The 23120-nt window shown below is 38.6% G+C and overlaps 2 protein-coding genes across 9 annotated transcripts in view; one reads left to right on the top strand and one right to left on the bottom strand.

The window, feature by feature from the left end:
* sec31a (SEC31 homolog A, COPII coat complex component) overlaps positions 1–8288 on the top strand; it is a 55856-nt gene extending 47568 nt beyond the window's left edge. For 4 of the 6 annotated variants that reach the window (XM_062057372.1, XM_062057373.1, XM_062057371.1 and 1 more), the window contains 4 exons: positions 465–689; positions 751–861; positions 932–1003; positions 5785–8288. In XM_062057372.1, coding sequence (XP_061913356.1) covers positions 465–689; positions 751–861; positions 932–1003; positions 5785–5964 — 588 coding nt within the window. In that variant the 3' untranslated portion in view covers positions 5965–8288. Of the gene's footprint in view, positions 1–464; positions 690–750; positions 862–931; positions 1004–5784 lie in introns of those variants that run through there. The other 2 variants (XM_062057375.1, XM_062057376.1) reach the window with 1 other exon arrangement.
* Positions 8289–14543: 6255 nt separating this feature from the next.
* enoph1 (enolase-phosphatase 1) overlaps positions 14544–23120 on the bottom strand; it is a 17458-nt gene continuing 8881 nt past the window's right edge. For all 3 annotated transcript variants that reach the window (XM_062057368.1, XM_062057369.1, XM_062057370.1), the window contains 4 exons: positions 23110–23120; positions 22901–23033; positions 19803–19926; positions 14544–14861 (listed from right to left, as the gene is read on the bottom strand). The exon at positions 23110–23120 is cut by the window's right edge and continues 192 nt beyond it. In XM_062057368.1, coding sequence (XP_061913352.1) covers positions 14722–14861; positions 19803–19926; positions 22901–23033; positions 23110–23120 — 408 coding nt within the window. In that variant the 3' untranslated portion in view covers positions 14544–14721. The remainder of the gene's footprint in view (positions 14862–19802; positions 19927–22900; positions 23034–23109) is intronic.

Here is a 23120-nt window from a genome sequence, read left to right as displayed (position 1 = left end):
AGCTTTTTAAAAAAATTTTAAGCTATTTTTGTAGGTTAACACCTCAGTCATATTTTGGCACTTGATGCATGCTAACGTTAGCATACCCGCATTTTAAACATTTTTCAGGTACGCATTTTTAGGGTAAGACATTTTGCCACTTGATGCATGTTACAGTTAGCATTTTAGCTTTTTTTTTTATAGCCAATTTTCTTTCATTTTCTTGGGTGTTTTGATAATGCTAACTGTAAGCATGCTATTGTTAGCATGCTAGCTTTTTTAGCTCATTTTGCTAAAAAAATGTTGTTACTCGACGCTATGTGGCCAGCGTGCTAACTGTTAGCATTTCAGTTGTGCTTTTGCTCTTCAGCATTCACACAAAATTGAGTTTTTTCTCGTTCTTTGGAGAGAAATCTACAAATTGTAGCGGTTTTGAAGGCGAAAAGTAGCAAAACGATCTAAGAGTCTCACCTGTTTGTCCAAAGATGTCTGAGAAGTTCACCCCGCCCGTGCCCATCACCGCCCCCATCATGAGGCCCCTGGGCGCCGACCCTCAGGCGCAGCCCGTAGCGCCGCAGGGCCCGGCAGCGGGCTTACACGGCGCCCAGGCCCCGTACTCGGGCGTGCAGCAGACCTCGCCCGCGAACCCGGGCCTGCCCAAGACCAGCACGGAGGGGGCCCCGGGGGCCCCGACGGGCGACGCCATGCAGGTGAGATCAAAGCGTGGTAATTAATGGCGAGCGGGTGTTGACCCCGCCCCGGCCTCCGCAGACCTTGCCCGCCGAGAAGATCCTGAAGAAGCCGATCCCCGACGAGCACCTGGTCCTCAAGACCACCTTTGAGGGCCTCATCCAGAAGTGCTTGGCCGTGGCCACGGACCCGGTGAGTGAGGAGGCGGAGCTACGCGTCCCGACCTCGGAACTCATGTTTGTGTTCCTGTGTGGCCTGACAGCAAACCAGGAGGAAGCTGGACGACGCCAACAAACGACTGGAGGCGCTCTATGACAAGCTGAGGGAGCAGTCGGTCAGTTTCACCTTTCCTTCTCTTTCACTACTGGCGGCTACACAACAGCCGAGCACACCTCACCACTAGCGGCTACACAACAGCCGAGCACACCAGCTAGGCACACGGAATAAGCACTGAACAATATAAACTAGTATCAGATAATTATAGTTACTTTTGCATAAAGTCTCCAAGGCAGAAAGTATCCAGTAACAAACGTGTCCGCATCATGATATTCACTTCATGAAATATTGTGGCCGAAAAAAATAAAAATAAATTACCACTCCACTTCAACTAAAAGACAGCGTAAGTCCATTCCAGACGGTTAATAATAAATATGTTAGTGTTTTATGACCACTCCACTTACACTTAATAATAAATGTTGTCTTTTTGACTGATTTCACTTGATCTAACCTTTTCCCACATTCTACCCTTCAAAATAAAAGCATGTATTATTCTTGCTGACATCGCCCGCTTCACACTTCACATCATCTATTAGTCAATTATACGTTTTTATTATTATTGCATCTTTTATGCTCTTTATAGTTATAGTTTATAGCACATAAAGTCTCCAAGGCAGAAAGTATCCAGTATCAAACGTGTCCGCATGATGATATTCATGAATTATTGTGGCTGGCCGCAAGATGTCACAAAAAAAAAAAAAAAAAAAAAATTACCACTCCACTTCAACTAAAAGACAGCATAAGTCCATTCCAGGCGGTTAATAATAAATATGTTAGTGTTTTATGACCACTCCACTACAACTAAAAGACAGTTACTTGAAAAGATTTAAAAGATAGTTACTTGCACATAAGGTCTCCAAGGCAGAAAGTATCCAGTAACAAACGTGTCCGCATCATGATATTCACTTCATGAAATATTGTGGCTGAAAAAATAAAAAATAATTACCACTCCACTTCAACTAAAAGTCAGCGTAAGTCCATTCCAGACGGTTAATAATAAATATGTTAGTGTTTTATGACCACTCCACTTACACTTAATAATAAATGTTGTCTTTTTGACTGATTTCACTTGATCTAACCTTTTCCCACATTCTACCCTTCAAAATAAAAGCATGTATTATTCTTGCTGACATCGCCCGCTTCACACTTCACGTCATCTATTAGTCAATTATACGTTTTTATTATTATTGCATCTTTTATTTGTTTCTTTTATGCTCTTTATAGTTATAGTTTATAGCACATAAAGTCTCCAAGGCAGAAAGTATCCAGTATCAAACGTGTCCGCATGATGATATTCATGAATTATTGTGGCTGGCCGCAAGATGTCACAAAAAAAAAAAAGCATAAGTCCATTCCAGGCGGTTAATAATAAATATGTTAGTGTTTTATGACCACTCCACTACAACTAAAAGACAGTTACTTGAAAAGATTTAAAAGATAGCTACTTGCACATAAGGTCTCCAAGGCAGAAAGTATCCAGTAACAAACGTGTCCGCATCGTGATATTAACTTCATGAATTATTGTGGCTGGCCGCGAGATGTCACCAAAAAACAAAAATAACAAATAAATAACTAAAAATAAAAATAAATTACCACTCCACTTCAACTAAAAGACGGTATAAGTCCAGTCTACCGCTTTGAGTTCCTTAAAAAAGGTAGAAAAGCGCTATACAAGTATAACCCATTTACCATTAGTCAATTATAAGTTTGTATTATTATTGCATCTTTTATTTGTTTGTTTTATGCTCTTTATAATTTATAGTTACTTGCACATAAAGTCTCCAACACAGAAACTATCCAGTAACAAACGGGTCCGCATCATGATATTAACTTAATAAATTATTGTGGATGGGAAAAAAAATAAAAATTACCATTCCACTTCAACTAAAAGACAGCGTAAGTCCATTCCAGACAGTTAATAATAAATATGTTAGTGTTTTATGACCACTCCACTTCAACTTAATAGATGTTAAGTGTTTTTCACAGCGGCCATTGTTGTCTTTTTGACTCGTTTCACTTGATCTAACCTTTTCCAACATTCTACCCTACAAAATAAAAGCATGTATGATTCCTGCTGACATCGCCCGCTTCACACTTCACTTCATCTATTAGTTTGTATTATTATTGCATCTTTTATTTACTTGTTCTATGTTCTTTATAGTTATAGTTTATACTTGCTTGCACATCAAGTCTCCAAGGCAGAAAGTATCCAGTATCAAATGTGTCCGCATCATAATATTAATGAATTATTGTGGCTGGCAGCGAGGTGTCACCAAAAAAATAAAAATACCACTCCACTTCAACTAAAAGACAGCATAAGTCCATTCCAGACGGTTAATAATGATTATGTTAGTATTTTATGACCACTCCACTTCAACTAAAAGACAGTTACTTGAAAAGATTTAAAAGATAGTTACTTGCACATAAAGTCTCCAAGGCAGAAAGTATCCAGTAACAAACGTGTCCGCATCATGATATTAACTTCATGAATTATTGTGGCTGGCAGCGAGGTGTCACCAAAAAAAAAAAAAAAAAAAAAAAATTACCACTCCACTTCAACTAAAAGACAGCATAAGTCAATTCCAGACGGTTAATATTAAATATGTTAGTGTTTTATGACCACTCCAGTTCAACTTAATAATAAATGTTAAGTGTTTTACATAGCGGCCATTGTTGTCTTTTTGACTCATTTAACCTTTTCCAACATTCTACCCTCCAAAATAAAAGCATGTATGATTCCTGCTGACATCGCCCGCTTCACACTTCACTTCATCTATTAGTTTGTATTATTATTGCATCTTTTATTTACTTGTTTTATTCTCTTTATAGTTATAGTTTATACTTACTTGCACATTAAGTCTCCAAGGCAGAAAGTATCCAGTATCAAACGTGTCCGCATCATGATATTCATGAATTATTGTGGCTGGCAGCGAGGTGTCACCAAAAAAACCCACTCCACTTCAACTTAAAGACAGCATAAGTCCATTCCAGGCGGTTAATAATAAATATGTTAAGTGTTTTATGACCACTCCACTACAACTAAAAGACAGTTACTTGAAAAGATTTAAAAGATAGCTACTTGCACATAAGGTCTCCAAGGCAGAAAGTATCCAGTAACAAACGTGTCCGCATCGTGATATTAACTTCATGAATTATTGTGGCTGGCCGTGAGATGTCACCAAAAAACAAAAATAACAAATAAATAACTAAAAATAAAAATAAATGACCACTCCACTTCAACTAAAAGACAGTATAAGTCCAGTCTACCGCTTTGAGTTCCTTAAAAAAGGTAGAAAAGCGCTATACAAGTATAACCCATTTACCATTAGTCAATTATAAGTTTGTATTATTATTGCATCTTTTATTTGTTTGTTTTATGCTCTTTATAGTTTATAGTTACTTGCACATAAAGTCTCCAACACAGAAACTATCCAGTAACAAACGGGTCCGCATCATGATATTAACTTCATGAATCATTTTGGCTGGAAAAAAACCCAACAAATTACCACTCCACTTCAACTAAAAGACAGCATAAGTCCATTCCAGACAGTTAATAATAAATATGTTAGTGTTTTATGACCACTCCACTTCAACTTAATAGATGTTAAGTGTTTTTCACAGCGGCCATTGTTGTCTTTTTGACTCGTTTCACTTGCGCTAACCTTTCCCAACATTCTACCCTCCAAAATAAAAGCATGTATGACTCCTGCTGACATCGCCCGCTTTATTATTGCATCTTTTATTTGTTTGTTTTATGCTCTTTATAGTTATAGTTTATACTTACTTGCACATAAAGTCTCCAAGGCAGAAAGTATCCAGTATCAAACGTGTCCGCATCATGATATTCATGAATTATTGTGGCTGGCTGCGAGGTGTCACCAAAAAAATAAAATAAAAATACCACTCCACTTCAACTAAAAGACAGCATAAGTCCATTCCAGGCGGTTAATAATAAATATGTTAGTGTTTTATGACCACTCCACTTCAACTAAAAGACAGTTACTTGAAAAGATTTAAAAGATAAGTTACTTGCACATAAAGTCTCCAAGGCAGAAAGTATCCAGTAACAAACGTGTCCGCATCATGATATTAACTTTATGAATTATTGTGGCTGGCAGCGAGATGTCACCAAAAAATAAAAAATAAAAATAAATAAATTACCACTCCACTTCAACTAAAAGACAGCATAAGTCCAGTCAAGCGCTTTGAGTTCCTTAAAAAAGGTAGAAAAGCGCTATACAAGTATAACCCATTTACCATTAGTCAATTATAAGTTTTTATTATTATTGCATATTTTATTTATTTGTTTTATGCTCTATATGACCACTCCACTTCAACTTAACAATAAATGTTAAGTGTTTTTCATAGCGGCCATTGTTGTCGTTTTGACTCGTTTAACCTTTTCCAACATTCTACCCTCCAAAATAAAAGCATGTGTGATTCCTGCTGCCATCGCCCGCTTCACACTTCACGTCATCTATTAGTCAATTATAAGTTTGTATTATTATTGCATCTTTTACTTGTTTCTTTTATGCTCTTTTTGTCAAAGGAAGCTTTGTTTTTAAGGCAAAAACACAAAATATGCCACATTTTCCCCCCAAAAAAATATTTCAAAGTGTAATATTTGATGTGAAATCATTGAATAATTCAGAATGTTGATTTTGATTCATTATTTTATTAACAATGACAATTTAAAAAAGAAAGTTATTAGAGTCAACATTGCAACTTTACATTTCACCTCTTTGCTCTTTTATTGCACTTTTTTATGCTTTTACTTTGTAGTAGTCTTTTTAAATGGCCGTCAGAGTGCAACGTTAAACACGCTCACCCCTCCCCCAGCTCTCCCCCGCCATCGTGGGCGGTCTGCACGACATGGCGAGGAGCGTGGCGTCGCGCTCGTACGGCGAGGGTCTCAACATCCACACGCACATTGTGGGCAGCAGCAACTTCAGCGAGACGTCCGCCTTCATGCCCGTCCTCAAGGTGGTGCTGACGCAGGCCAACAAGCTGGGAGTGTGAGCGCACAGAGAGACGTCGCCATGGCAACCAATCAAGGGCTCTTTTCAACTTCCTCCACCAATCACATCCATCGCTTTGAAACACCAGGTGAAGAGTGCAGGACTCCTCAAACACTCTTTTCTTCACTTCACCTCATCATTGGCAAACAATTATTCGAGTAAAAAACAGATTTGTAAGTAAAAAAAATAATTTCTAACAGTAAAAAAACAAACAGTTTTCTCCATTAAAATAAAAAAAATCTGAAGTAAAAAAACAAAACAATTATCGACCAGTAAAATGATTTGCATGTAAAAAAAAAAACAAAAAACATTTTCAAGTATAAAATTAATTTTTTTGCAAGTAAAAAAATGTATTTGGTTGTAAAATAAAATGTATTTTCCAAGTAAAAAAAAAAATTCAAGTAAGAAAAAAGATTTGAAAGTAATAAAAATTATCTGAAAGTGAAAAAAAATTATGTCAAAATGGTTCGCAAGTGAAAAAAAATTCCTTCAAATAAAGAAACATTTGCAAGTACAAACAAAAAATTATTCAAATGAAAAAAAGGATTCGCAAGTCATAAAACAATTGTCTTCAATCCCAAAAAACCATTTGCAAGTATAAGGAAAAATCATTGAAATGAAAAAACAATTTTCACGTATAAAAACAAGCTTCTTCAATAAAAAACATTTGCAGGTATAAGAAATTAAAAAGGATTCCCAAGTATAAAAACAATTATTTTCAAATAAAAAAGCTTCAGTAAGTCCTAAAACTTGTTTTCTATTTAAAAAAAAAAACATTCACAAGTATAAAAACTATTTTCTGCAAGTCAAAGAAGCCACCATGCGCAAATGGACTCAGCAGCACCACCTGGTGGTGTAGAGGAAGAACTACAGGTGCTCTGAGTGCAAGTGGAATATTACTGCCAAGTTTCAACTGGAATACATTTGTGTTTCTTTACTTGCAAATCTTTTCTTTTTTTTAAAGAAGAAAATAGTTTTTTTTACTAGAAAATTAGTTTTTCTTTATTGAAGAAAATAGTTTTTTTTCCATCCATTTTCTATTGCTTGTCCCTTTCGGGATCACGGGGGGTGCTGGATAGAAGGAAATTGTTTGTTTTTTTACTAGCAAATTAGTTTTTATGATTGAAGTATTTTTTTTTTTTTTTACATGCAATTAGTTTTTTTGATTGAAGAAAATCGTTTGTTTTTTTCTAAATAGCAATTTTTTTTAATCAAAGTAAATTGTTTTTTTATTGAAGTAAATTATATTTTTAACTTGCGATTTGTTTTTTAATTGAAGAAAATAGTTGTTGTTTTAAATAGCAAGGGTTTTTTTTTATCAAAGAAAATAGTTTTTTTTATTAATGTCAATTAATATTTTTACTTCCAATTTGTTTTTTAATTGAAGAAAATTGTTTTTTTTAAATAGCAAGTTGTTGTTTTTTATCATAGAAAATTGTTTTTTTTACTAGCAAATTTGTTTGTTTTTTGATTCAAGTAAATTTTTTTTTGCTTGTGATTTGTTCACTGGAATAATGTTTAAATTTTTTTAAATAGCACATTTTTTAAAATAAAATTAAAACATTTTTTTTAATTGAAGTAAATTTTTTTTTGCTTGCAATTTGTTTTTTTAATTGAAGAAAATGTATTTTCTTTTTTTTTTTTTACAAGCAAATAGTTTTTTTTAATTAAAGATATGTGTTTTTTTAATGAAGAACATTATTTTTAACTGGCGAATGGCGTGAGTAAAAAATATTTCTGTGGCGTTTGGCATTACTTTCACTTTGTACGTAATCCTTTCTTACATGGAAGTGAAGGAAAAGGGACGTTCAGGAATCTCGTGGACATTTCCGCCTACAAAGGCGATAGCGGAATAGAATTAGAAACATTGCAATTGTAACCTTCACGGTTGTATTTTTGCCTCATACCTGTGAGAATCCTGCGTGCGACTGAAGCTTCAAGGAGTGGGACTAGGTGCAGTGTGCTCAAAACAACCACCAGGTAGCATCTTTGAGCAGATAATACTGTATCATCTCTTATCAGGTCAGTAGTGCGTTATTGACTACGAGGCAAAAACTGTAGTCCCTTTTCATTTTTTTACACAGCGGCATTTGCTTGCATTTTAATGACACTCACGTTCATTCAGTGCTGAATCTCACTCGTCGGACCAAAGCACAGCAATGCAATTTTTCTGTCTCAATGTAATCAAGAAAATAAGTGCAATGGACTAACAATGTGTAGAAAGTATGCATGCTTAATGCAGGCTAAATGACTCCATTCATGTTGTTGATGAAAAAGAAAAGTCTGTCATGCAATTATTTTCAATAAATAATATTTATTTACAGTGGGACTGCTTTGTTTCACGTCACTTTTACGCTTTCCACTTTTATTTTTTTTACAATACTGTGCTCTTATTTTTGAGGAACAGCAGCGTTTCCGCTCGCACTTCCGTGCCCATATTTCTCAGGAGCTTAACCCGAAAGTGTCGAAGGGATTCACTCCGCTTTTTTTAAATTCCCCGCAAAGATGTTCAATAACGACAAACAGCGGACGTTGCTTGCGGAGAAAAATGTTGTTGAGAGAGCGGACGACTGGCAGGTGAGCTTTGTCGATGAAATCGACCATTATTGAAACCACTTCCGGATCCGGAATTACTTCTGGCGCATGCGCAAGGCTCATATTCCTATTGGTTAGGACGGAGAATGAATCGACAAAATATAAAAATGACAAATATGTAAAGGCCAAGTGTATCTTTTGGTCATTGTATTGTAACCGAGGGGTTGATGTATGTCGCCTATACTCTTTAAAACTACAAAATAACAAACACGGAGGCTCCAGTTTTACACGAGGATCACTTTGTTTCCTTTGTTTTCAAAACTCCGCCCCGCCACAGCGTGTCACCACTTCCGCTTTTCGCGCCTTCAAAATAAGAGCCAGGGCCTATAACTTATAACAGGAATTTAACATCACAAAGAGGCAAGTCCATAAAAATAGGTTACAGTATTATTGTTTCATGAATGGTAATTGAAAATAAATCGGTACATTTATTTGTATTTTTTTAAATACAAGATATAAATCTTAAAATCAAATATTTTTGTTTTGTTTCGAAAAGCAGTAACTATTTCCTACAAAAGGTCTTCATTTTCTTTTCGTATTGCATACAGCAAAAATGTAAATTCCCCAGTCAGGCGAAAGGAATATTTCCACACCGGAACCGGAAGTTGCCGTTTAAAGACAACACCGCGGACTGGTCTGTGTGGTGTTGTAGCCTGCATTTATACATACATACACCCCGAAAGGGACAAGCAGTAGAAAATGGATGGATGGATAACACTACATCTACACATAAAACACATTCATCCATGACGCATGGATTTAAACATTTTATTTCCCTACTTGCAAGTCCGTGGTTTTGTGTTGAAGCCACGACTTCCGGTTCCGGAATATATTAAAAAAAAAAAAAAAAAAAACATTTCGTTCAGTTTTTCCGTTTCTGCTGAGTTTTATTTTTGTCATATGAATTATAAAATTAAAATCGAACCGTTTTAATTCAATTTCAATTCTGTGTTAATGTTTATATTTCAAAATAAAATGTACCAAGGCAATTTCCATTTATGAAACGGAAATGTCACTGCCCATGTTTGTATTTCATATGCTTATGATATAAAAACATTTAAATCAGAGGCGACTATAATTACTTATGTTTACTTTTATATGTTGTATGAAATATTTGACATGAAACTGCTTCTAAAGGTACCTTGTTATTGTGCAATACTAAATATATTCACAAAATAACAGTATTGTGCTGCTAATTGGTAGCCGGCAACTTACACGCTAATCACTAACAGGCGACTAACGCGTTAATCGCTAACTGGTAACTAGAGCGCTAATCGCTAAGTGGCAACTAACATGCTAATCAAGGGCTCTTTTCACCTTCCTCCACCAATCACATCCTTTACTTTGAAAGTCCAGGTGAAGAGTGAAGGACTCCTCAAACACTCTTTTCTTCACTTCAACTCATGATTGGCAAACAATTCTTGAAGTAAAAAAAAGATTTGTAAGTAAAAAAAATAAAATAAAAATTCTAACAGTAAAAAAAACAAAAGTTTTCTCCATTAAAAAAAAAAAGATTATCGACCAGTAAAATTATTTGCGTGTAAAAAAAAACTAAAACTTTCTGCAACTAAAAAAAACATTTGCAAGTATACAATTTATTTTTTTGAAGGTAAAAAAATGTATTTGGTTGTAAAATTAAATGTATTTTCCAAGTTAAGTCAAGTAATAATTTTTTGTTGTTGAAAGTAATAAAAACAATTCTCTGAAAGTACAAAAAAAACTGATGTAAAAATGGTTCGCAAGTGAAAAAAAATTCTGCAAATAAAATAAACAAATTCCTCCAAATAAAGAAAAATATGCAAGTCCAAACAAAAAAATATTCAAATGAAAAAAAGGATTCGCAAGTCATAAAACAATTGTCTTCAATCCCAAAAAAAATTTGCACGCATAATGAAAAATCCTTTAAATGAAAAAATAATTTTCACGTATAAAAACAAGTTTCTTCAATAAAAAAAGATTTGCAAGTATAACAAAACAATCTTTAATTAAAAAAGGATTCCCAAATATAAAAACAATTATTTTCAAATAGAAAAGCTTCCGTAAGTCCTAAAACTTGTTTTCTATTTAAAAAAAAACAAAAAAACATTCCTAAGTATAAATCTAATTTCTCCAAGTCAAAGAAGCCACCATGCGCAAATGGACTCGGCAGCATCACCTGGTGGTATACAGGAAGAACTACAGGTGCTCTGAGTGCAAGTGGAATATTACTGCCAAGTTTCAACTGGAATACATTTTTGTTTCTTTACTTGCAAATCTTTTCTTTTTTTGTGAAGAAGAAAATTGTTTTTTTTACTAGCAAATTAGTTTTTCTTTATTGAAGTAAAACCTTTTTTTTTTGCTTGCAATTTGTTTTTTTAATTGAAGAAAAGTTTTTTTTCCATCCCGTCCAACCATTTTCTACCGCTTGTCCGTTTCGGGGTGGCGGCGGGGGCTGGATCGAACACAATTGGTTTTTTTTACTAGCAAATTAGTTTTTATGATTGAAGTATTTTTTATTATTTTTTACTTGCGATTCGTTTTTTTAATTGAAGAAAATTGTTTTTTTTTTAAATAGCAAGTTTTTTTTAATCAAAGAAAATTATATTTTTACTTGCGATTTGTTTTTTAATTGAAGAAAATATATATTTTTTAATAGCAAGGGTTTTTTTTATCAAAGAAAATAGTTTTTTTTTATTAAAGTAAATTATTATTTTTACTTGCATTTTGTTTTTTAATTGAAGAAAATAGTATATATTTTTTTAAACAGCAAGTTGTTTTTTTTAATCAAATAACTTTTTTTTTTTTTACTTGCAAATGTTTTTTTTAATTGAAGTAAATAAATTTTTTGCTTGAGATTTTTTTACTGGAAGAATTGTTTTATTTTTTTTAAATAGCAATACTAGAGCGCCAGATGGGCAGCAGGTGGGCCGCCAGGTGGGCAGCAGTCCTACGTCACGCTCAAGGACAAGTGAGGGGAAGAAAGTGGGCGTGGCACACTTCCTGTTGTCATCAGCATCGTCTCCTGTATCCTTCCACACTTCTATGAATCCTAGTGGGCGTGTCAGACCTGTCTCATGTTGCATCATCAGCTCCTCCTCTTCCTCCTCACCATCTTGGTCATGACTTCTTGGTCATTTGAATTTGTATTAATTACACTTTTGAATTTAGATTAATCAGATTAATAACACTTTTAAAAAAGTTGGGATAATCACACGGTTCACAGTTTTGAATTTGGATTAATTAATCACACTCAAATGTGGATTAATCAGAATAATCACACTTGAATATATAAAAAGTGTGATTAATCTGATTAATTCCACTTTTTAGTTTGGATTAATCACACTTGAAGTGTGATTAATCAGATTAATTCCACTTCTAAATTTGGATAATCACACTTTTGAATTTGGATCAATCAGGTTAATCACTTTTAAATTTGGATTAATCCTATTTTTAAATTTGGAGCAATTAGATTAATCACACTTTCAAATATGGATTAATCAGATTAATCACACTTTCAAATTTGGATTAATCACACTTTTAAATTTAGATTATCAGATTCATCCATCCATCCTTCTATTTTCTACCACTTGTCCCTTACAGGGGGGTGCTCTCTTAATCACACTTTAAAAAATGGATTAATCAGATTAATCCCACTTTTAAATTGGGATTAATCCCACTTTGAAATAAGTCTTCAAACACATTATTCACAGGCTTTCACTCCCTTCCAAAATTGAAATGGACTTCAAAAAAGAGCAACACAGATGCAATGTTTTGTCAGATTGTCACACAGAAATGCTCCTCAAGTGTGTGCCTCTCACGCCCCCCTTTTCCTCGACACCTCACGCCGCCCCCTCTCACTATTTAAGAAAGGGACTGTTTGGAACTTGCTCAGTTACATTTTTCTAGGGGACTTTTTTTTTTTCACGCCCCCCGAAGTGAATGTTTATCTATCTGTATGTGTCAAGATAGACTTGCCTCTCACACCCCCCCCTGAAGTGAATGTTTATCTATCTGTATGTGTCAAGATAGACTTGCCTCTCACGCCCCCCTGAAGTGAATGTTTATCCATCTGTATGTGTCAAGATAGACTTGCCTCTCACGCCCCCCTGAAGTGAATGTTTATCTATCTGTATGTGTCATGATAGACTTGCCTCTCACGCCCCCCTTGAAGTGAATGTTTATCCATCTGTATGTGTCAAGATAGACTTGCCTCTCACGCCCCCCCTGAAGTGAATGTTTATCTATCTGTATGTGTCAAAATAGACTTGCCTCTCACGCCCCCCTGAAGTGAATGTTTATCTATCTGTATGTGTCAAAATAGACTTGCCTCTCACGCCCCCCCTGAAGTGAATGTTTATCTATCTGTATGTGTCAAGATAGACTTGCCTCTCACGCCCCCCCCTGAAGTGAATGTTTATCTATCTGTATGTGTCAAAATAGACTTGCCTCTCACGCCCCCCTGAAGTGAATGTTTATCTATCTGTATGTGTCAAAATAGACTTGCCTCTCACGCCCCCCCTGAAGTGAATGTTTATCTATCTGTATGTGTCAAAATAGACTTGCCTCTCACGCCCCCCCTGAAGTGAATGTTTATCTATCTGTATGTGTCAAGATAGACTTGCCTCTCACGCCCCCCCTGAAGTGAATGTTTATCTATCTGTATGTGTCAAAATAGACTTGCCTCTCACGCCCCCCCTGAAGTGAATGTTTATCTATCTGTATGTGTCAAGATAGACTTGCCTTTCACGCCCCCCTGAAGTGAATGTTTATCTATCTGTATGTGTCAAGATAGACTTGCCTCTCACGCCCCCCTGAAGTGAATGTTTATTTATCTGTATGTGTCAAGATAGACTTGCCTCTCACGCCCCCCCAGATGGGCTCACACAGGAACATTTTTGACATGTTGTACTTAAATGCACGTCATCTATTTGCTGAAAAATGACTAATAGCTTTGTGGAAAGTCCAGTCAAGCTTTATTTTGGAGGGAAATTTGGAGTCTCCTCTCTCACTTTTGCACGGCCGAAATTCTTTAATTACTATTATTATTATTTATTTTTTTAAAGAAAAAAACCTAAAATCTTTAACCATACACGGTTAAGGTAAAGGAGCATGTGGGGTCAAAAATCCAACACGATTAATGCTATAATTTGTGTGATTAATCACGAGTTGACTCAGTTTGTCGTAGGTGTGTCAGGAAGTAGTCTTTGCCATGAACTTGAGCCTTGTCTTTTGTTGCGCCCTACAAAGTGTTGCTACTGTAAATATTGTACATATTACACACCATCTGTTTGATTGCATCTTAGTTGTAGTTTTGGTGAACACATTTGGAGGTGTGGCAATCCATCGTCTACCACTTGCAAAACGCCATGTAAAATCACTGATGCTAAACAGTAGCATGTATATGGCGGATCCCATTGAAATTAGCATTGCCGATAACTGCGGTCCAGTTTTGTTTACACTTCTGAGTAGCATTTGCAAGTATGCACTCATTTCAGTTTGTCCTAGGTGTGTCAGGAAGTAGTCTTTGCCATGACGTTGAGTCTTGTCGTTTGTTGTGCCCTACAAAGTGTTGATACTGTAAATATTATACATATTACACACGTGCATCTTAGTTGTAGTTTTCGTGAACACATTTGGAGGTGTCTACCACTTGCAAATCGCCATGTAAAATCACTAATGCTAAACAGTAGCATGTTTATGGCGTATCCCATTTAAATTAGCATTGAGCTAACATGTTTTGTAAAGTGGATCCTTGCCTTGGAGCTCTTTTTTATCAAGCATGCTTGCTTTGTTGGCTTGGAAAAAGACAACATGACCTTGAAGCAGTTTGCGACGGATGCTCTTGTTTGCCCGCCAAGTGCTTAGGCCGGCGCCAGGTCTGTCACATGCAACAAAAGGTAGCGTTTGACTTTACGTGAATGGATACTCGGGAGAACCCAGGGAATGTGATGGGTACGCCGCCCGATGTGTGGTAGTAAATAAGAAGTAAATAAAGTAGTATCTCACTAGACTGGATGGCACATTTAAATAAGACATCACAACAAGTTTCCTCGGTATAAAAAGAAAAACCAGAACTTAAGTTCCTGTGAGGCAATGCGGGTCCCGCAGCACCTGGACCGCCCGCGAGGCGCCAAACAGTCGGGACGGGGAAAAGAACCAAAAGCGCCGATCCGTCTTTTTGCGGCTAAACTCGTCCCGCCACTTGCAGCTGCTCGAAGGACGCGATGATGTCATAGTGGGCCCTCTCTTCGTCCGTCAGCTCCGTGTTACCCGGTCGCACCACCAACACCACCTGCACGCCTGCGTCCTGCGCTGCTTTGGCCTCTGTGGGCGACACGCCGTATCATCATGACCTCACTTTGATTCCACCAGCAGACAGTCTGGATTAGATCTGTCGCAACTTGCTGGTAATAAGCACATTATAATGGGACTGAATACAGCTTGTCGTGACAACTCCAATCAGTAGATATCATCACTAGGGTGTCCTCGTCTGCTATTGGATGTATCAGCAACAACTGATATCACATTGTGTGTGCTTGCATGTAATATACAACAATATGTGCGATACAAGCAGTCCTGCAGCGTGTTTACTTGTGTGTGATATCATGTGCGATACAAGCAGTCCTGCAGCTTGTTACTTGTGTGTGATATGATGTGCGATACAAGCAGTCCTGCAGCGTGTTTACTTGTGTGTGATATCATGTGCGATACAAGCAGTCATGCAGCATGTTTACTTGTGTGTGCTATCATGTGCGATACAAGCAGTCCTGCAGCTTGTTACTTGTGTGTGATATGATGTGCGATACAAGCAGTCCTGCAGCGTGTTTACTTGTGTGTGATATCATGTGCGATACAAGCAGTCCTGCAGCTTGTTACTTGTGTGCAATATCATGTGCGATACAAGCAGTCCTGCAGTGTGTTTACTTGTGTGCGATACAAGCAGTCCTGCAGCGTGTTAACTTGCTTGATATCATGTGCAATAGAAGCAGTCCTGCAGCATGTTTACTTGTGTGTGATATCATGTGCGATACAAGCAGTCCTGCAGCTTGTTACTTGTGTGCAATATCATGTGCGATACAAGCAGTCCTGCAGTGTGTTTACTTGTGTGCGATACAAGCAGTCCTGCAGCGTGTTAACTTGCTTGATATCATGTGCAATAGAAGCAGTCCTGCAGCATGTTTACTTGTGTGTGATATCATGTGCGATACAAGCAGTCCTGCAGCTTGTTACTTGTGTGCAATATCATGTGCGATACAAGCAGTCCTGCAGTGTGTTTACTTGTGTGCGATACAAGCAGTCCTGCAGCGTGTTAACTTGCTTGATATCATGTGCAATAGAAGCAGTCCTGCAGCATGTTTACTTGTGTGTGATATCATGTGCGCGATACAAGCTGTCCTGCAGCATGTTAACTTGTTTGATATCATGTGTGATACAAGCAGTCCTGCAGCGTGTTTACTTGTGTGCGATACAAGCAGTCTTGCAGCGTGTTTACTTGTGCGTCATATCATGTGCGATACAAGCAGTCCTGGAGCGTGTTAACTTGCTTGATATCATGTGTGATACAAGCAGTCCCGCAGCGTGTTTACTTGTGTGCGATACAAGCAGTCTTGCAGCGTGTTTACTTGTGTGTGATATCATGTGCAATAGAAGCAGTCCTGCAGCGTGTTTACTTGTGTGTGATATTATGTGCGTGATACAAGCAGTCCTGTAGCGTATTAACTTGTTTGATATCATGTGCGATACAAGCAGTTCTGCAGCGTGTTTACTTGTGTGTGATATTATGTGCGATACAAGCAGTCCTGCAGCACATTTACTTGTGTGTGATATCATGTGCGATACAAACAGTCCTGCAGCGTGTTTACTTGTGTATGATATCATGTGCGATACAAGCAGTCCTGCAGCTTGTTTACTTGTATGCGATATCATGTGCGATACAAACAGTTCTGCAGCGTGTTTACTTGTGTATGATATCATGTGCGATACAAGCAGTCCTGCAACTTGTTTACTTGTATGCGATATCATGTGCGATACAAGCAGTCCTGCAGCGTGTTTACTTGTGTGTGAAATTATGTGCAATACAAGCAGTCCTGCAGCGTGTTTACTTGTGTGTGATATCATGTGCGATACAAGCAGTCCTGCAGCTTGTTTACTCGTATGTGATATCATGTGCGATACAAGCAGTCCTGCAGCGTGTTTACTTGTGTGTGAAATTATGTGCAATACAAGCAGTCCTGCAGCGTGTCAACTTGATTGATATCATGTGCAATACAAGCAGTCCTGCTGCGTGTTTACTTGTGTGTGATATTATGTACGATACAAGCAGTCCTGCAGCGTGTTAACTTGTGTGTGATATCATGTGCGATACAAGCAGTCATGCAGCGTGTTTGTGCAAAGATGGACCTCTTTGCACAAATTAACACGCTGCAGGACTGCTTGTATCGCACACAAGTAAACATGCTGCAGGACTGCCTGTATCTCACATGATATCACACACAAGTGTACACGCTGCAGGACTGCTCGGATCACACACAAGTAAACACGCTGCAGGACTGCTTGTATCTCACATGAAATCACACAGAAGTAAACACGCTGCAGGACTGCTTGTATCGCATATGATATCACACACAAGTAAACAAGCTGCTTCTTGAATAGGAAATGTCACACTACACAATAATAAAAGTATGTATGATTAGCGCTGATATCGCATCTGATCAGTATTGGTCAATAAGCCAGGCTCAAATATCAGAAGTGCAAAAGTTAGTAGGGACACACCCTCCTGTATGAGACACCTGGTCTGCCAGAGAATAAGAAGAAGTAGCAGGCAGGATCAGTGTTGCCAACTTGCACGATACAGAAAAGGTCTATTTAGAAATAATGTCTGACACATGAACTCCTAATGGATGACACAATGGTGTGAATGTGAGGGAATGAACTCCTAATGGATGACACAATGGTGTCAATGTGAAGGAATTAACTCCTAATGGATGACACAATGGTGTGAATGTGAAGGAATGAACTCCTAATGGATGACACAGTGGTGTGGATGTGAAGGAATGAACTCCTAATGGATGACACAATGGTGTGAATGTGAAGGAATGAACTAATGGATGACACAATGGTGTGAATGTGAGGGAATTAACTCCTAATGGCTGACACAATGGTGTGAATGTGAGGGAATGAACTCCTAATGGCTGACACAATGGTGTGAATGTGAGGGAATTAACTCCTAATGGATGACACAATGGTGTGAATGTGAGGGAATGAACTCCTAATGGATGACACAATGGTGTGAATGTGAGGGAATGAACTCCTAATGGCTGACACAATGGTGTGAATGTGAGGGAATGAACTCCTAATGGCTGACACAATGGTGTGAATGTGAGGGAATTAACTCCTAATGGATGACACAATGGTGTGAATGTGAGGGAATGAACTCCTAATGGATGACACAATGGTGTGAATGTGAAGGAATGAACTCCTAATGGATGACACAATGGTGTGAATGTGAGGGAATGAACTCCTAATGGATGACACAATGGTGTGAATGTGAGGGAATGAACTCCTAATGGATGACACAATGGTGTGAATGTGAAGGAATGAACTCCTAATGGATGACACAATGGTGTGAATGTGAGGGAATGAACTCCTAATGGATGACACAATGGTGTGAATGTGAGGGAATGAACTCCTAATGGATGACACAATGGTGTGAATGTGAGGGAATGAGCTCCTAATGGATGACACAATGGTGTGAATGTGAGGGAATTAACTCCTAATGGATGACACAATGGTGTGAATGTGAGGGAATGAACTCCTAATGGATGACACAATGGTGTGAATGTGAGGGAATGAACTCCTAATGGATGACACAATGGTGTGAATGTGAAGGAATGAACTCCTAATGGATGACACAATGGTGTGAATGTGAGGGAATGAACTCCTAATGGATGACACAATGGTGTGAATGTGAGGGAATGAACTCCTAATGGATGACACAATGGTGTGAATGTGAGGGAATGAACTCCTAATGGATGACACAATGGTGTGAATGTGAGGGAATGAACTCCTAATGGATGACACAATGGTGTGAATGTGAAGGAATGAACTCCTAATGGATGACACAATGGTGTGAATGTGAAGGAATGAACTCCTAATGGATGACACAATGGTGTGAATGTGAGGGAATGAACTCCTAATGGATGACACAATGGTGTGAATGTGAGGGAATTAACTCCTAATGGATGACACAATGGTGTGAATGTGAGGGAATGAACTCCTAATGGATGACACAATAGTGTGAATGTGAGGGAATGAACTCCTAATGGATGACACAATGGTGTGAATGTGAGGGAATGAACTCCTAATGGATGACACAATGGTGTGAATGTGAAGGAATGAACTCCTAATGGATGACACAATGGTGTGAATGTGAAGGAATGAACTCCTAATGGATGACACAATGGTGTGAATGTGAAGGAATGAACTCCTAATGGATGACACAATGGTGTGAATGTGAGGGAATGAACTCCTAATGGATGACACAATGGTGTGAATGTGAAGGAATGAACTCCTAATGGATGACACAATGGTGTGAATGTGAGGGAATGAACTCCTAATGGATGACACAATGGTGTGAATGTGAGGGAATTAACTCCTAATGGATGACACAATGGTGTGAATGTGAGGGAATGAACTCCTAATGGATGACACAATGGTGTGAATGTGAGGGAATGAACTCCTAATGGATGACACAATGGTGTGAATGTGAGGGAATGAACTCCTAATGGATGACACAATGGTGTGAATGTGAGGGAATGAACTCCTAATGGATGACACAATGGTGTGAATGTGAGGGAATTAACTCCTAATGGATGACACAATGGTGTGAATGTGAGGGAATGAACTCCTAATGGATGACACAATGGTGTGAATGTGAAGGAATGAACTCCTAATGGATGACACAATGGTGTGAATGTGAGGGAATGAACTCCTAATGGATGACACAATGGTGTGAATGTGAGGGAATTAACTCCTAATGGATGACACAATGGTGTGAATGTGAGGGAATGAACTCCTAATGGATGACACAATGGTGTGAATGTGAAGGAATGAACTCCTAATGGATGACACAATGGTGTGAATGTGAGGGAATGAACTCCTAATGGATGACACAATGGTGTGAATGTGAGGGAATGAGCTCCTAATGGATGACACAATGGTGTGAATGTGAAGGAATGAACTGAGAAAAAGGAAGAAAGTCCAAACCTCGAGTGACATCTGTCAGGAAAGTGATTTCCTCCGCAGGACAGCCCATCCTCTCCGCCATTCTCTCGTAGCTCTTGGCGTCCACTTTGGCGCCGATGGTCGTGTCGAAGTGGCCGTCGAATAACTGCAAGGAGGAAGTGATGTCACACAAAGAATACAGGCTGTGTGTGTGTGTGTGTGTGTGTGTGTGTGTGTGTGTGTGTGTGTGTGTGTGTGTGTGTGTGTGTATACAGTAGGGTTGTACGGTATACCGCTACTAATAAAGTACCGCGGTACTAATTCATTAAAAACATTACTATACTGCCTCTGATAAATACTGGTTTATTTTTTCTAAAACGTGTGTGTACTCGTATCTAAAAAGTGTGAGTGTGCACTCACATCTAAGAGGCGTGTGTACTCCCATCTATAAAGTGTGTACTAGTATCTAAAAAGTGTGTACTCCCATCTAAGACGCGTGTGTACTCACATCTAAGACGCGTGTGTACTCACATCTTAGACGCGTGTGTACTCACATCTAAGACTTGTGTGTACTCACACCTAAAACATGTGTGTACTCACATCTAAAACGCGTGTGTACTCACATCTAAGACACGTGTGTACTCACATCTAAGACTCGTGTGTACTCACATCTAAGACGCGTGTGTACTCACATCTAAGACGCGTGTGTACTCACATCTAAGACGCGTGTGTACTCACATCTTAGACGCGTGTGTACTCACATCTAAGACTTGTGTGTACTCACACCTAAAACATGTGTGTACTCACATCTAAAACGCGTGTGTACTCACATCTAAGACACGTGTGTACTCCCATCTAAGACGCGTGTGTACTCACATCTAAGACGCGTGTGTACTCACATCTTAGACGCGTGTGTACTCACATCTAAGACTTGTGTGTACTCACACCTAAAACATGTGTGTACTCACATCTAAAACGCGTGTGTACTCACATCTAAGACACGTGTGTACTCACATCTAAGACGCGTGTGTACTCACATCTAAAATGCGTGTGTACTCACATCTAAAACACGTGTGTACTCACATCTTAGACGCGTGTGTACTCACATCTAAGACTTGTGTGTACTCACACCTAAAACATGTGTGTACTCACATCTAAAACGCGTGTGTACTCACATCTAAGACACGTGTGTACTCACATCTAAGACTCGTGTGTACTCACATCTAAGACGCGTGTGTACTCACATCTAAAACACGTGTGTACTCACGTCTAAAACGCGCGTGTACTCACATCTAAGACGCGTGTGTACTCACATCTAAGACGCGTGTGTACTCACATCTAAGACATGTGTGTACTCACATCTAAAACGCGTGTGTACTCCCATCTAAAACATGTGTGTACTCACATCTAAAACGCGTGTGTACTCACATCTAAGACGCGGGTGTACTCACATCTAAGACGTGTGTGTACTCACATCTAAGACGCGTGTGTACTCACATCTAAAACATGTTTTACTCACATCTAAAACGCGTGTGCACTCACATCTAAAACATGTGTACTCACATCTAAGACGCGTGTGTACTCACATCTAAAACATGTGTGTACTCACATCTAAAACGCGTGTGTACTCACATCTAAAACATGTGTACTCACATCTAAGACGCGTGTGTACTCACATCTAAAACATGTGTGTACTCACATCTAAAACGTGTGTGTACTCACATCTAAAACGCGTGTGTACTCACATCTAAAACATGTGTGTACTCACATCTAAAACGCGTGTGTACTCACATCTAAGACGCGGGTGTACTCACATCTAAGACGCGGGTGTACTCACATCTAAGACGCGTGTGTACTCACATCTAAAACGCGTGTGTACTCACATCTAAGACACGTGTGTACTCACATCTAAGACGTGTGTGTACTCACATCTAAGACGCGTTTGTACTCACATCTAAGACGCGTGTGTACTCACATCTAAGACGCGTGTCTACGCACATCTAAAACGCGTGTGTACTCACATCTAAGACGCGTGTGTACTCACATCTAAGACGCGTGTGTACTCACATCTAAGACGCGCGTGTACTCACATCTAAAAACGCGTGTGTACTCACATCTAAGACGCGTGTGTACTCACATCTAAGACGCGTGTGTACTCACATCTAAAACACGTGTGTACTCACATCTAAAACGCGTGTGTACTCACATCTAAGACACGTGTGTACTCATATCTAAAACATGTGTGTACTCATATCTAAAACATGTGTGTACTCACATCAAAGACGCGTGTGTACTCACATCTAAAACGTGTGTGTACTCACATCTAAGACGCGTGTGTACTCACATCTAAAACACGTGTACTCACATCTAAGAGGCGTGTGTACTCACATCTAAAACACGTGTGTACTCACATCTAAAACGCGTGTGTACTCACATCTAAGACACATGTGTACTCACATCTAAAACGTGTGTACTCACATCTAAAACACGTGTGTACTCACATCTAAAATGCGTGTGTACTCACATCTAAAACACGTGTGTACTCACATCTAAAACACGTGTGTACTCACATCTAAAACGCGTGTGTACTCACATCTAAGACACATGTGTACTCACATCTAAAACATGTTTTACTCACATCTAAAACGCGTGTGTACTCACATCTAAGACACGTGTGTACTCATATCTAAAACATGTGTGTACTCATATCTAAAACATGTGTGTACTCACATCAAAGACGCGTGTGTACTCACATCTAAAACGTGTGTGTACTCACATCTAAGACGCGTGTGTACTCACATCTAAAACACGTGTACTCACATCTAAGAGGCGTGTGTACTCACATCTAAAACACGTGTGTACTCACATCTAAAACGCGTGTGTACTCACATCTAAGACACATGTGTACTCACATCTAAAACGTGTGTACTCACATCTAAAACACGTGTGTACTCACATCTAAAATGCGTGTGTACTCACATCTAAAACACGTGTGTACTCACATCTAAAACACGTGTGTACTCACATCTAAAACGCGTGTGTACTCACATCTAAGACACATGTGTACTCACATCTAAAACATGTGTGTACTCACATCTAACACACGTGTGTACTCACATCTAAAATGCGTGTGTACTCACATCTAAGACGTCGCCCTCTACTGAGTGTGCAAAGAGAAGTTTTTGGGCCTCCACGCTGCCCGAGGAGTAGATAAAGATCTTGAGTCCGTGATCTCGCCACCTTCTGATGGAGGGCGTGACGTCCTGGTAGATCCTGAGTGACGGCAGATCAAGGTCAGCCAGTGAAACACCTCAACACGGTGGCTTCCGTCAAGAGTGGATCCACTTACTCGCCTTTGAT

Source organism: Entelurus aequoreus, linkage group LG08, assembly GCF_033978785.1.
Source record: "Entelurus aequoreus isolate RoL-2023_Sb linkage group LG08, RoL_Eaeq_v1.1, whole genome shotgun sequence".
Lineage (NCBI taxonomy): Eukaryota > Metazoa > Chordata > Actinopteri > Syngnathiformes > Syngnathidae > Entelurus > Entelurus aequoreus.
The sequence above is the reverse complement of the archived record's forward strand: the minus strand, read 5'-3'. Positions and strand labels throughout refer to the sequence as shown.